This window comes from Salmo salar, chromosome ssa17, assembly GCF_905237065.1.
Source record: "Salmo salar chromosome ssa17, Ssal_v3.1, whole genome shotgun sequence".
Lineage (NCBI taxonomy): Eukaryota > Metazoa > Chordata > Actinopteri > Salmoniformes > Salmonidae > Salmo > Salmo salar.
The window spans coordinates 17,319,380-17,335,734 of record NC_059458.1 but is presented as its reverse complement, the minus strand read 5'-3'; the positions used below and the strand labels follow the sequence as shown (position 1 = coordinate 17,335,734).

Below are 16,355 nucleotides of genomic sequence, written 5' to 3'. Positions count from 1 at the left end.
TGATGAAATCCAAGGGGCAGTGTACATCCTCCAAAAGGAGAGACTGTATGGAAATCAGAATGAGTGCACTAAGCACCTAAACTGCACGGCTGGATATCCACTTTAAACCATCCATCTTCAGCAGAATCACAGCTTGAGGGAGAAGATAAAAATGTTTTATGCTTTCTATTCTGCCTCAGTGAAGATTGGAACCATATCTCTAGATATCCCTCTCTCTTTTTACTTCATCCAAATGATTATTCATCAGTCACCGATTCACTTCAGGACTGGGGGATCTGAGTTCCATTTAATATTCAATGCAAATATTACTACTAGCTGGTATCATAGCAACGAGGATTGGTGTTTGTGCATGCACTGGCTGGTGTGCAGTGTTATCTGTGTGTGTTTGTAGAGAGAGGGCCATGCTCCCTGCGTGTAGTTCTACTGCAGTGGGCTAAATCATGGTCACACAGAGTGATTCTTGGTAGTCTTAAACAAATCTACTTTGAAACAAAAGTATACACCTCACACACATGGTTATGGCTTTACAAAAAATAAGACCAAATCAAACCACCTAAAATTTTCTTGGTCACATACACGTGTTTAGCAGATGTTATTGCAGGTGTAGCGAAATGCTTGTATTTCTAGCTCCAACAGTGCAGTAATATCTAACAAGTAATATCTAACAATTTCACAACAATACACACAATACACACAAATCTAAGTAAAGGAATGGAATTAAGAATATATCAATATTTGGACGAGCAATGTCAGAGTGGCATAGACTAAGATACAGTAGAATATAATAAAATACAGTATATACAGTTGAAGTCGGAAGTTTACATACAACTTATCCAAATACATTTAAATTCAGTTTTTCACAATTCCTGACATTTAATCCTCGTAAAAAGTCCCTGTTTTAGGTCAGTTAGGATCAACACTTTATTTTAAGAATGTGAAATGTCAGAATAATAGTAGAGAGAATGATTTTTTTCAGCTTTTATTTCTTTCATCACATTCCCAGTGGGTCAGAAGTTTACATACACTCAATTAGTATTTGGTAGCATTGCCTTTAAATTGTTTAACTTAGGTCAAACGTTTCGGGTAGCCTTCCACAATTTTCCCACAATAAGTTGGGTGAATTTTGGCCTATTCCTCCTGACAGGGCTGGTGTAACTGAGTCAGGGTTGTAGGCCTCCTTGATCGCACACGCTTTCTTCAGTTCTGCCCACAAATTTTCTGTAGGAATGAGGTCAGGGCTTGTGATGGCCACTCCAATACCTTGACTTTGTTGTCCTTAAGCCATTTTGCCACAACTTTGGAAGTATCCTTGGGGTCATTGTCCATTTGGAAGACCATTTTGCAACCAAGCTTTAACTTCCTGACTGATGTCTTGAGATGTTGCTTCAATATATCCACATAATTTTCCATCCTCATGATGCCATCTATTTTGTGAAGTGCACCAGTCCCTCCTGCAGCAAAGCACCCACACAACATGATGATGCCACCCCCGTGTTTCACAGTTGAGATGGTGTTCTTCGGCTTGCAAGCCTCCCCCTTTTTCCTCCAAACATAACGATGGGCATTATGGCTAAACAGTTCTATTTTTGTTTCATCAGACCAGAGGACATTTCTCCAAAAAGTACGATCTTCATCCCCATGTGCAGTTGCAAACCATAGTCTGGCTTTTTTATGGTGGTTTTGGAGCAGTGCCTTCTTCCTTGCTGAGCGGCCTTTCAGGTTTTGTCGATATAGGACTCGTTTTACTGTGGATATAGATACATTTGTACCTGTTTCCTCCAGCATCTTCATAAGGTCCTTGCTGTTGTTATGGGATTGATTTGCACTTTTCGCACCAAAGTACGTTCATCTCCAGGAGACAGAACGCGTCTCCTTCCTGAGCGGTATGACGGCTGCGTGGTCCCATGGTTTTATATTTGCATACTATTGTTTGTATAGATGAACGAGGTACCTTCAAGCATTTGGAAATTGCTCCCAAGGATGAACCAGACTTGTGGAGGTCTTGGCTGATTTATTTGATTTTCCCATGATGGCAAGCAAAGAGGCACTGAGTTTGAAAGTAGGCCTTGAAATACATCCACAGGTACACCTCCAGTTGACTCAAATTATGTCAATTAGCCTATCAGAAGCTTCTAAAGCCATGACATCATTTTCTGGAATTTTCCAAGCTGTTTAAAGGCACAGTCAACATTGTGTATGTAACTTCTGACCCACTGGAATTGTGATACAGTGAATTATAACTGAAATAATCTATCTGTAAACAATTGTTGGAAAAATTACTTGTGCACAAAGTAGATGTCCTAACCGACTTGCCAAAACTATAGTCTGTTAACAAGAAATTTGTGGAGTGGTTGAAAAATGAGTTTTAATGACTCCAACCTAAGTGTATGTAAACTTCCGAATTCAACTGTACATATGAGATGAGTAATGCAAAATATGTAAACATTATTAAAGTAACTAGTGTTCCATTATTAAAGTAGCCAGTGATTCCAAGTCTATGTATATAGGACAGCAGCCTCTAATGTGCTAGTGATGGCTATTTAACAGTCTGATGGCCTTGAGATGGAAGCTATTTTTCAGTCTCTCGGTCCCAGCTTTGATGCACCTGTACTGACCTCGCCTTCTGGATAATAGTGGGGTGAACAGGCAGTGGCTCAGGTGGTTGTTGTCCTTGATGATCTTTTTGGCCTTCCTGCAACATCGGGTGCTGTAGGTGTCCTGGAGGGCAGGTAGTTTGCCCCCGGTGATGCGTTGGGCAGACCACCTTCTCCACTGCGGTCCCGTCGATGTGGATAGGGGTGAGCTCCCTCTGCTCTTTCCTGAAGTCCACGATCAGCTCCTTTGTTTTGTTGACGTTGAGTGAGAGGTTATTTTCCTGGCACCACACTCCCAGGGCCCTCACCTGCTCCCTGTAGGCTGTCTTGTCATTGTTGGTAATAAGGCCTACTACTGTTGTGTCATCTGCAAACTTGATGATTGAGTTGGAGGCGTTCATGGCCACACAGTCATGGGTGAACAGGGAGTACAGGAGGGGGCTGAGCACGCACCCTTGTGGGGCCCCAGATTTGAGGATCAGCGAAGTGGAGGTGTTGTTTCCTACCTCCACCACCTGGGGGCGGCCCATCAGGAAGTCCATGACCCAGTTGCACAGGGCGGGGTTCAGACCCAGGGCCTTATGATGAGCTTGGAGGCTACTATGGTGTTGAATGCTGAGCTATAGTCAATGAACAGCATTCTGACGTAGGTATTCCTCTTGTCCAGATGGGATAGGGCAGTGTGCAGTGTGATGGAGATGGCATTGTCTGTGGATATATTGGGGCGGTAAGCAAATTGAAGTAGATCTAGGGTGTCAGGTAAGGCAGAGGTGATATGATCCTTGACTAGTCTCTCAAAGCACTTCATGATGACAGAAATGAGTGCTACTGGGCGATAGTCATTTAGTTCAGTTACCTAAGCTTTCTTGCACCTGTACATTGTCAGATATAGAGTTGAAATGTATTACATTTTGAGTTTGCATCCCAATATTACACATCACAGAAGACTGAAATATAGCAAAACCGTTTGACATAGAAACACCAGATTTTCAGCTTTTAAAAAAAAATTACATTTACGTCATATAGCAGACGCTCTTATCCAGAGCGACTTAGAGTAGTGAATGCATACATTTCATACATGTTTTCTCCGTACTGGTCCCCCGTGGGAATCGAACCCACAACCCTGGCGTTGCAAACACCATGCAATACCAACTGAGCCACACGGGACTACATTTTTTTTACAATTTATGAAATTATGAAAAATATTAATAACATTTCACCTATGAGGGCACTAAAGGGCCATTTGGTCATTTGACTGCAGGAAAGGGCTACAGTAGAACGCAGCGCTGCAAGGAGCATCATTCCTAATGTCACCTTTAAAAATAGTAACAGGTCAATGTATATTCTTTTGCCACAAATACATTGGCATATTGTCAAACGGCATGCTTAATTTGCTATCCAATTAAGGGATTCTTAGCCTGTAGGTTTTTATCCTTTTGAAATGGTGTAATTAGACACAGCTTAACAAGGGAAAACATTTATTACTTAAAAGCATGTCATTTATGTTTTCTGTGTGTGTGGGGTGGGGGACATAAAGAGGATATGCTTATGATGAGGTAGATGTGTTGTCTTTCCTATATTTCCATTAATATATTGATTATGTACTTCTTCATTCATTTATTTGATAGGGACAGATACAATTAAACCATTGACAAATTAAAATACCAAGAACCAGATGCATTCCAACTGAAATATGTGTTATTATTTATTGGAATCTAGCTGGTGTGTAAAAGTAACACCTTCAAAGTAAATGACCCAAGTGTACACGTGACAGTGTCTAAAATTGGTTTTCTATTCCTCGTCATGAGTGTCAACAAAGAAAAACGAGATATGGGCACAACAAAAGAACACTGCTGAACATTGTCAATCATCTCTCTGCTATTCCCCACACTGCCTTTAACAATTCAACCTCTGTGCTACCACCACAATGGAACAAGACAAAGGCATGTGTAATGTGATGTAGCAGGCACGTTAGCTCACTAAAGCCCAAACATCCAGAGGAATATGGAGCGGAGAGTGTTTTTTTTTTTTCAGCGTTTATGCAAGTTTTTGGTATTAGCTTTTAAAATTATAGCGTAAAGTAATATTTCATCAGGAAAATGACTTTTGGAAGTTGTGTTATTTTATGAAATTTTTCACTTATGTTTTCAGTTTTCTTTTAAATGTGCTGTTTTAATTACAGAAATAAAGACGTCAATGTCTCCAGCAGTATATACGGGGGGGAGTATTTGATCCCCCGCTGATTTTGTACGTTTGCCCACTGATAAAGAAAGGATCAGTCTATAATTTTAATGGTAGGTTTATTTGAACAGTGAGAGACAGAATAACAACAAAAATATCCAGAAAAACACGTCAAGAATGTTATAAATTGATATGAATTTTAATGAGGGAAATAAGTATTTCACCCCCTCTCAATCAGAAAGATTTCTGGCTCCCAGGTGTCTTTTATACAGGTAACGAGCTGAGATTAGGAGCACACTCTTAAAGGGAGTGCTCCTAACCGCAGCTTGTTACCTGTAAAAAAGACACCTGTCCACAGAAGCAATCAATCAATCAGATTCCAAACTCTCCACCATGGCCAAGACCAAAGAGCTCTCCAAGGATGTCAGGGACAAGATTGTAGACCTACACAAGGCTGGAATGGGCCACAAGACCATCGCCAAGCAGCTTGGTGAGAAGGGGACAACAGTTGGTGCGATTATTCGCAAATGGAAGAAACACAAAAGAACTGTCAATATCCCTCGGCCTGGGGCTCCATGCAAGATCTCACCTCGTGGAGTTGCAATGATCATGAGAACGGTGAGGAATCAGCCCAGAACTACACGGGAGGATCTTGTCAATGATCTCAAGGCAGCTGGGACCATAGTCACCAAGAAAACAATTGGTAACACACTACGCCGTGAAGGACTGAAATCCTGCAGCGCCCGCAAGGTCCCCCTGCTCAAGAATACATATACATGCCTGTCTGAAGTTTGCCAATGAACATCTGAATGATTCAGAGGACAACTGGTGAAAGTGTTGTGGTCAGATGAGACCAAAATGGAGCTCTTTGGCATCAACTCAACTCGCCGTGTTTGGAGGAGGAGGAATGCTGCCTATGACCCCAAGAACACCATCTCCACTGTCAAACATGGTTTTTCTGCTAAGGGGACAGGACAACTTCACCCCATCATTTGACGGGGCCATGTACTGTCAAATCTTGGGTGAGAACCTCCTTCCCTCAGCCAGGGCATTGAAAATGGGTCGTGGATGGGTATTCCAGCATGACAATGACCCAAAACACACAGCCAAGGCAACAAAGGAGTGGCTCAAGAAGAAGCACATTAAGGTCCTGGAGTGGCCTAGCCAGTCTCCAGACCTTAATCCCATAGAAAATATGTGGAGGGAGCTGAAGGTTCGAGTTGCCAAACGTCAGCCTCGAAACCTTAATGACTTGGAGAAGATCTGCAAAGAGGAGTGGGACAAAATCCCTCCTGAGATGTGTGCAAACCTGGTGGCCAACTACAAGAAACGTCTGACCTCTGTGATTGCCAACAAGGGTTTTGCCACCAAGTACTAAGTCATGTTTTGCAGAGGGGTCAAATACTTATTTCCCTCATTAAAATGCAAATCATTTTATAACATTTTTGTTGTTATTCTGTCTCTCACTGTTCAAATAAACCTACCATTAAAATTATAGACTGATCATTTCTTTGTAAGTGGGCAAACGAACAAAATCAGCAGGGGATCAAATACTTTTTTCCCTCACTGTAGGTTGTCCTTTTTCCCTTTTTTCATTACTCAGTGTTAGGTAGCTTCTGTAAGGGTGCTTGGATGAGGCTGAGAAGACGTAGCCCACTGGGAATAACACTTGATTTTTGTTCCAGGAAAGAGTGCTTCACTAGACTCAATGGCCCTTAGCTGGCGCGATCTGGCATCATCAATGTATGTACTGTATGTTCTGTTGCCATGGTGCGGTGTCGTGTTCATCTACAGTACGACACATGTACTGTAACATGTTACTGTATGCACAGACTAATGATGGCATGTTTCTACAGACTAGGAGGACAAAACACGCATGCCTCATAGTTATGACTGGGATTGTAGTTTCAAACACGAGCGTGCGTGTATGTGTGTGTGCATGTGTACGTGCTTGCACCTGTGCATGTTTGTGTGTATAGCCACTGTATATCTGTGTATGTTTGTTAGGTCACCCGGAACATGTTATACATTTGAAATGAGATCTTCTGACAAGGCCCCCAAAGTCCTTGAATACAAGATGCCTCCACTTCAGACTTCCTAGAAACTGCACTCATAATGCATTGACAGATTCATCAGTAACATCATTTGGACAAAGATGATCTCTTTCTCCAAGGGTATTAATCAATCATCGGAAACTTGTAATTTTATATTTTATGGGACTCTAATATATATATGGTGGTTGCTTTATTTCATCAAACGTCTAGCTCTGAATAATTGAAGGAAGCTAAAGATGGAAGCTAGGCCATTGGGATAAGAGGCATTTGTTTTGATCTTGCTGCTCCTTTTGAAATAACTGTCGGCTAGGTCCTTTTGAACAATATTGGCACTCACTGCTTGATATCTGGGGAGTGAGCTGGATACTGAGGATTAGCATGAGCTACAGAGCATCTATCCAGTCCGCCATCTTCCCCTACTTGTTTCTACCTAGTCAAGATCAAATGAAGAATTCCTCCACAATGAATGAAGTCATCATGAACCACTGAAAAGTGCAGAGTTTCGTAAAAACGATTTCTCGTATTGTTGGAAATATTCCAAGCATTGCTGTTGAAAAATTGTACTCTCTCTATCTCTTTCTCTCTCTCCAGGGAAAGGTAGATTGTTTTGTTTCCGGCTCCCAGCCTTACACCTCCTGGGCATCAGTAAGCAGTCCCTCCCTCAGCAGGACCCTGACGCCGTCATGATCGACTCGCCCCGCCGCAGTGAAGAGTCGGTGGCTACCCGCGACTTCCAGTCACTGCCCACCCGAGAGAGCTGCAGCCCCCCCTATGCCAACGACACACGGGCCCTCATTGGCCCCAGCCACTGCTCCACCCCTGTGTCGGGACCCCTGGACCACTCGTCCCCCAAGGGGCCCTTCTGGGACAGGCTGGTTCCCCAAGCGGTTCCCCAGGCCCAGCCCCAGACTGTGGGCCCTCTGGCCCCCTCCATCCCAGGCCTGACCCCCACCGCGTCCAGGGAGAGTGTGTGTAGTATCCGGAGGGCCTCCTCTGTTCAGGACATGGAGGGTTTTGGCTTCAACTCCAAGATGGCCTTCAGGGACCGACATGCAAGTGAAGGTATATAAGTCAACACCACCTCCATGGTCAGAAATGCTTGTCTCCCCCATCCGCCTCACCCTGAGATGTTATGCTATATTAAATCAATTTGGCCTTTCTGTTCTTACGCAGTAGATTTGGTCCCAATCCCAACCATTGTTATCATGTGGTACAAATCAAATCTGACCTTGAATCAGTGAATGAGGGTAGCTCCCCCAGCTCAACTGTACCTACTCTTAGTCATCAGGCACCGCCACATCTATCCTGACTCCTGAATTACCACATCTATCCTGACTCCTGAATCACCACATCTATCCTGACTCCTGAATCACCACATCTATCCCGACTCCTGAATCACCACATCTATCCTGACTCCTGAATCACCACATCTATCCTGACTCCTGAATCACCACATCTATCCTGACTCCTGAATCACCACATCTATCCTGACTCCTGAATCACCACATCTATCCTGACTCCTGAGTTAGCACATCTATCCTGACTCCTGAATCACCACATCTATCCTGACTCCTGAATCACCACATCTATCCTGACTCCTGAATCACCACATCTATCCTGACTCCTGAATCACCACATCTATCCCGACTCCTGAATCACCACATCTATCCTGACTCCTGAATCACCACATCTATCCTGACTCCTGAATCACCACATCTATCCTGACTCCTGAGTTAGCACATCTATCCTGACTCCTGAATCACCACATCTATCCTGACTCCTGAATCACCACATCTATTCTGACTCCTGAATCACCACATCTATCCTGACTCCTGAATCACCACATCTATCCCGACTCCTGAATCACCACATCTATCCTGACTCCTGAGTTAGCACATCTATCCTGACTCCTGAATCACCACATCTATCCTGACTCCTGAATCACCACATCTATCCTGACTCCTGAATCACAGATCACCTTTTCCACCCACAGTCAACAAGAGGGGTACAGTACAGCCCCAGACTCTCCCTGTCTCTGTACCCAGCTCATATTTCTATCCCTCCCTACACCATTGAATCTGCATTTCTCATTCAAAGGGCCCCTGCGGCTGACAGTGTAATACATCTACTTCATGATAATGAATGGTGCGACGGCGATAGGGCTTTTATGTGGGTCGCCTTCCATCACTAGCTAGCTACGTACAGATCTGGAATCTCCTCTCACTCCTCCACCTTCCTCCCATCCCCCTCTCTCTTCCTCAACACTATGCAATCGCAGACAATGGTCGTAATATCAAAGGTAACAACCCCACGTTCCTTGAACATAGCACGGATATAGAATATATGGCCTGAACTGCTTGCTGCATGGATTTTTCCATTCAACAACAACATAAGTCTGTGTTGAATGCTAATGCTGGACTGATACATTTGTGAATTCCTCTGAGAATGCCATAGAGGCCTGCACGGTATAGTAGTAGTATTATTCATGCTGTAGTAAGAAGTGACTTGTGAGTGCCCTGCAAGCTTGCAGATCCCTACTGATTGTTTGGGAAAATCAGGCTGACTTTTGACCTGCCACGCACCTGCATGAAAACAAATCTTGCCTCATTTCCATAGAACAGGAAATCTCTAATAATCAATGAATCATAATAACAGTTGTCTTCGCCTGCTGCCAATAGTCCCCTTGTCCAAAGACAACTGGTAGGCTATTTCCTTTGTCCTGTGTCAGACAGTTGAAGGGAATAGAGTGATGGTTTATCTGTTTGCTTGAATAACGTCGTCCATTTTGTCTCCACTTTATCAAAAAAGTATTCCGATCCATGACTACTTCACTAGTTAAACACTCTACCGTATTCATTCCGCATGTGGAAGCATACTATTATAGATAAAAAACGTAATGATACTGTAAGTAATTCTACCACAGGAGGTTGGTGGCAACCTTAATTAAGGAGGACGGGCTCGTTGTAATGGCTGGAGCAGAATTAGTGAAATGGTATCAAACACTGCCATTCCATTTGAACCGTTCCAGACATTATTATGGGCTGTCCTCCCTTTAGCAGCCTCCACTGAATTCTACGTCAGTGGAATGTTATCAAGTATCTGAGAGCTTTTTAACCTCCAGAAATGAAAGAAATGACTGTACTTTCCTCTGAAATCAATCTCTTTACTAGCCTAAAAGTGCATTCTGGATCAATACCTACCAGAGGAGGCTGGTGGGAGGAGCTGTAGAAGGACGGGCTCATTGTAATGGCTGGAATGGAATAAATGGAACGGAGTCAGACATGTGGTTTCCATATGTTTGATGTGTTTGATACTGTTCCAATATTCCATTTACAATGAGCCCTTCCTCCTATAGCGCCTCCCACCAGCCTCCACTGATACCTACTCCATTTGGAGGAGCATCTGATAAATGTTATCCGCTATCATTTGTCATTCTTAACTTTAGACATTATGTCTCCGATTTACAGGATATTTTTTCATTACCATAACAATGGCCAGATTTTTTTTTACCTCTACTAAAATAAATCACTCTGATGTTGCTAAAATAAATGTAACATGACACTCAGGAAGTGCCTGCAGAATTATCCTGACCTTTGACCCCTCCCCTCTCTCTGAGGTCACTTCCTCTTTACGCTGCTCTCTACCTCCCTCCCTCTCTCTCTCCTGATTCGCTAGTGTCTCGGTCCTGGATGGCTGGGGGTATGGCTTGAGCTTTTCCTATATGTCTGTAATGCATACATACTGTACCGTACAATGCTGCTGTAGCATGAATTCAAGCTGCGCATGTCTTTTGTATGTGTAAGTATCACTCACTGTATTCTCAACACTCGTTTGTGAAAATGGAGGAATGAGTCATCCCTCCATCTTCTCCTTTGGATCAGCAGTTGACACATTCCCTCTCTTTTCCATATTGCCCACAGTACAGTAGTTACTATGTGTGACAGTGTGTGTGTTGTTCAACGTGGTGAGGTTTTATGGCAGTGTTGTACTGTATTTTCACATAGTAACAAAGTATTTGTGGATGTATGAATCATGAAAGCCATATCCATATGGTATCATTGAGTCAAAACCTCACGACTGAGATATAAGTATACATTTCCTTTGTTCGTGGACATAAATATTTCACTAAAATTGTTCATTACACCAAGTTCTACAGCTGTTGAATGGAAGGTAACAGGATCAAGCAGAGGGTTAGGGTGGATCTGTTTGACTGTTGTATTTCTACTGTTGTCCTGTGGTTGTTCACTTGTCTTGTGACAGCAATTGAGTTCACTCAAGAGAAAATAAACAGTTCCATACTCACGCTCCCACACGTAACAAATAGACACAGCAGCCTATTAACACACCTACCACATGAACTGCACTTGACGTCCCCTTTAAACCATTAGCATACCGTCAAACTCTCAAGCTGTGTCAGGCACTACCGTGCTAGCCTAGCCTAGCATCACCGCGCTAGCCTACCATAGCATTGCCGCTCTAGCCTAGCATCACAGCGCTAGCCATTTCCAAACCTCTCTCTCCATTAAATTCTCCTCCAGGACCCTTCAACCAGATCAAATCCAGTCTTCTGGGCTCCACGTCCGACTCCCACCTCAACAGATACAGCACCATCAACAAGATCCCCCTCATCACGCTCAACTTCTCAGAGGCCAACAACGACAAGAAGTGCCCCTCCCCGCCGTCCTCCGAGAAAACCATCATCGCCCCAAAGGTCAAGGACCGAACGCACAACGTCACCGATAAGGTCACACAGGTAAGAGGTAATGACAGAGGTCAGAGGTCATGAAAGGCCCTGTGCCTTGTGCTCAGTAGAGTTGGTGCTCACTGACATAAGCCAAGATGTTGGAGTTAGAATCCCTTCTATAGAATAGGTTCCATACAGAGGACATGTATTTTCTGTGTGTTTGTTCTGTACATACAGAGTTACAGAGGTATAGTGTGCTGTAGCTGGATGTACTATTACCTCATTGAATAATCACATGAATAGTCATCTGCCCCAATGTTATACAGTAGAGAGCGGTAATTATCCCCTGCCCCACACACACACACACAAAACACACACACACGGAACACCACCAGGTCAGAACACAGTGTCTGTACACGCTGCTCTGTTGTTACTGTCTGACGTTACCAAATTCATTGAAACTCAAGGGGCTTGTTTTAATAAGTAAACCAGTGAAGGTGTATATCACCCGTACACTGATCAGGACAGATTCTCTTACCAGGGCTCAGGGATACACTCTAGTTACACACAGGTTAGAGGTCATCCTCACCATCCTGTCTGTCTGTCTGTCTGTCTGTCTGTCTGTCTGTCTGTCTGTCTGTCTGTCTGTCTGTCTGTCTGTCTGTCTGTCTGTCTGTCTGTCTGTCTGTCTGTCTGTCTGTCTGTCTGTCTGTCTGTCTGCGCAGTACACTGACGCCTCCTTGTGTGGGTCCCTATGGGGGAGGAGGGAAACCAGACGGCCTGTGTGTACTGCTGCCTGCGTGCTTGTCTGTCTGTGTGTGCGGGTGTGTCGCTATGGCAGAGCTGGTTGACCTTTAAGATCGGTCAGGGCCACTTTGTCCAGAACAGACGAGGATGTTGCTGTTCTACTGATAATGTGTATAAAGGTGGCGGCCGGTGCCGTTTAAGATGAGGGAGGATGATTATTGTTATTTTATGAACATGGCCTTATTTCTATTACAGCATATTGGATGACTGTCATGCATATTCCATTCACCCAGTTCAATGTAACAAGGTACATGATACTGTACCCATCATAAGGTTGCTGTAACCTAGCCGATGAACTAGCCGATGAAGTTTACAACGTAGGTGCATAGGCCGAGAGAATTTTGAGTAGTCAAGTTGATAGGCAGTGACACATTCAATACCGCCTTGCACACTCTTGCCTACAGCTAGCTAATCTAGGGTGTAATCATTAGTCCAACAATTGAAAATTAGAGATTCTATTGGACAAATTCAGATATGTTTATCCCCATTTTGTTCCGTTTGCGAAACATTTTTCAACAGAATCGATGGAATGAATACACACCTGATCACAAGCAAACAGTTCACTTTCATAGCAGCCACATAAAAACATCATGATCACTTTGCTCGTTGTAGATATAATTCCTTCTCGAAACTATGTGCACAACACATCAGCTGTCTGTGACCAGGCGAAAAAACCTTTCCAAGCCAAACCTTCATATCATGACCGCTTACCTCTACACACAGCCTACATTGTTGTCACATCATAGTCAACTAGAACTAACGCGTTAATAAACTCGCTACAATCATGCAGTACAGTGTACAGTCGGAAAGCAGTTTATCAGTTACACCGGCGGGCCCCGGTGGCAATGCATTAATAAAACCAAAGCTTACCTTGACTTGGAAGAGTTCCAGTGTTGGCTAGCTATAGCCAGCTAGCTAACATAGCATCCCTCTCTGTTTGAGCCGGGTGTTTGAGTAGGCTAAACTAGCTAGCTGCATTTGCTAGCTAAGTGAAAGCGAATGTTTAAAAAAATACAACCAAATATCTCTCTCTCTCTCTTTCTCTCTCTCTCTTGCTTCTCCTTAATATTGGAAGAAATGAACTTGTTCAAAACTGTTCAAATATTGTCTTTCTCTCTTTAAGACAACTACTCACAACATTTTATACACTGCAGTGCTAGCTAGCTGTAGCTTCTTCTTTCAGTACTAGATTCATTCTCTGATCCTTTGATAGGATGGACAGCATGTCAGTTCATGCTACAAGAGCTCTGATAGGTTGGAGGACGTCCTCCGGAAGTTGTCATAATTACTGTGTTAGTCTATGGAAGGGGGTGAGAACCAAGAGCCTCCTAGGTTTTGTATTGAAGTCAATGTACCAAGAGGAGGACAGAAGCTAGCTACTGTAGACCTTCATTGCAAAACAGTGTGTTTTAATCAATTATTTGGTGACATGAATATATTTAGTATAGTTATAACTAAAAAAGATAACTTTTTTAATGTTTCGTTATATAGATTTTTATAAAATTCACTGAGGAGGATGGTCCTCCCCTTCCTCCTCTGAGGAGCCTCCACTGGTGTATACAGTATATACTATACAGTATCTAGCACTGGGTTTTCTTTAAAAGCAGATCTTAGTTTGTCATTGGCAATAAGGACATCTTCTGGTTTAGAGGACATATGCTGGTGTGTGTGTGTGTGTGTGTGTGTGTGTGTGTGTGTGTGTGTGTGTGTGTGTGTGTGTGTGTGTGTGTGTGTGTGTGTGTGTGTGTGTGTGTGTGTGTGTGTGTGTGTGTGTGTGTGTGTGTGTGTGTGTGTGTGTCATACATCTCAATAGTGGGTTGCAGCTTGTATTTTCCAACCGGATCTTAGTATTTGTTGTGAATATTTATATAGTTATATATACATTTATATATATATATTTATATATATTATTTATATAGATGGGATGGGGGATGGGATGAACTTCAGTTTAGAATGCAATTTGTTTAATCAGCTGTGTTAGCTGAGGCTGGGGCAAAAGTGTAACACCAATCAGGCCCCCAAGGAATGGAGTTGCCACCCCTGATATAGTTCATATTGGATATACCTACTGCAGTGGAACGTTGTTGTTATACAGCAGGCCTATGTCAGATAGAGTTATAGTTGATTATCTAGACTCATAACAGCCTCTAGTTTCTCTTTCCTGGTTGTACGTTTGGTTAGCAACCATCTGCTGCTTACTATTGAACAGATTACATTGAACATGTTTTTTCCTTTCACTATCTCATTCTCAGTCATTTGATCAAACTAGACAGTTGGATTGTATTTGCTTGTTTCTTTAGTATTTTATATATTTCTCTGACTGTGAGGCCCCGAGCTCCTGTTCCCTGTTTGTCCCCTGTTGTCTGGATATGACACCCCGAGCTCCTGTTCTCTGTTCCTCCCTTGTTGTCTGGCTGTGAGGCTCACACTGTTCCAGGCGATGTCTGGAGACCAAGTCTCTTCAGAGTTTGTGTAGAGAGACGTGCTCTAGGCTGCAGAATAAACACAGAACTCGACGCAGAACTCAACCAGACTAAACAGGTGGATGATTGACATGAGTCTGTGCTGTAGATTGATAAGCAGCATCAATGCATGTTGATGTTCTATATAAAACAACGTGTTTGATACTTAATGTTCGCTCCATGAGGTTTTATTTCTCCAGGTTTTGATGGGTTAGCTTCAGTTTTACCAGTCGTTATGTCATGGCTTTGCTTCAGTTTTACCAGTCGTTATGTCATGGATTTGCTTCAGTTTTACCAGTCGTTATGTCATGGCTTTGCTTCAGTTTTCCCAGTCGTTATGTCATGGCTTTGCTTCAGTTTTACCAGTCGTTATGTCATGGCTTTGCTTCAGTTTTACCAGTCGTTATGTCATGGATTTGCTTCAGTTTTACCAGTCGTTATGTCATGGCTTTGCTTCAGTTTTACCAGTCGTTATGTCATGGCTTTGCTTCAGTTTTACCAGTCGTTATGTCATGGCTTTGCTTCAGTTTTACCAGTCGTTATGTCATGGCTTTGCTTCAGTTTTACCAGTCGTTATGTCATGGTTTTGCTTCAGTTTTACCAGTCGTTATGTCATGGCTTTGCTTCAGTTTTACCAGTCGTTATGTCATGGATTTGCTTCAGTTTTACCAGTCGTTATGTCATGGATTTGCTTCAGTTTTCCCAGTCGTTATGTCATGGCTTTGCTTCAGTTTTACCAGTCGTTATGTCATGGTTTTGCTTCAGTTTTACCAGTCGTTATGTCATGGCTTTGCTTCAGTTTTCCCAGTCGTTATGTCATGGCTTTGCTTCAGTTTTACCAGTCGTTATGTCATGGATTTACTTCAGTTTTACCAGTCGTTATGTCATGGCTTTGCTTCAGTTTTGCCAATTTTTTATTTATTGTCAACAATACATGTTGTGGGTCACATGACAAAGCAGCACTGGCCAAGACACGAACTGACACTCCAGTATTCTAAATACTCCAACAATACAAACAATTAACGTGAGAGGGTGAAATGAACAGACCACTCATTTGCATACAGTTATTCCAGATGAGAGAGTTAATTTGCACAATAGCAAATGAATCCACACTAGGTGCATCAAATTATTATGTCTGAATAATTTATTTAGTAACAGATCAGGGGGAACGACGTGCTCAACTGAGCTCTCATTCTGCAAATTGACTCCTCCCTAGGCTTGCCAGCAGGCTCAGAGACAGTTTACCTCTGTAACCATATGGCTCAAATTAAATTTTGCCACTAACCACAGATATTGGCTCAGATTACCCAACCCAGAATTGATTAACGGGATCACTTTAACTATACATTCATGTACATACTACCTAAATTGGGCCGACCAACCAGTGCTCCCGCACATTGGCTAACCGGGCTATCTGCATTGTGTCCCGCCACCCGCCACCCACCACCCGCCAACCCCTCTTTTACTCTACTGCTATTCTCTGTTCATAATATATGTATAGTCACTTTAACCATATCTACATGTACATACTACCTCAATCAGCCTGACTAACTGGTGTCTGTATGTAGCCTCG

At 43.0% G+C, this 16,355-nt stretch overlaps 1 protein-coding gene across 5 annotated transcripts in view; it reads left to right on the top strand.

Moving 5' to 3' along the window:
• Positions 1 to 16,355, top strand: part of LOC106575297 (potassium voltage-gated channel subfamily H member 7) — an 84,090-nt gene that overhangs the window by 42,101 nt on the left and 25,634 nt on the right. For 2 of the 5 annotated variants that reach the window (XM_014151737.2, XM_014151736.2), the window contains exons 4-7: positions 7,421 to 7,891; positions 9,108 to 9,128; positions 10,505 to 10,528; positions 11,368 to 11,582. In XM_014151737.2, the coding sequence (XP_014007212.1) occupies positions 7,421 to 7,891; positions 9,108 to 9,128; positions 10,505 to 10,528; positions 11,368 to 11,582 (731 nt within the window). The remainder of the gene's footprint in view (positions 1 to 7,420; positions 7,892 to 9,107; positions 9,129 to 10,504; positions 10,529 to 11,367; positions 11,583 to 16,355) is intronic. The other 3 variants (XM_045698900.1, XM_014151739.2, XM_045698902.1) reach the window with 3 other exon arrangements.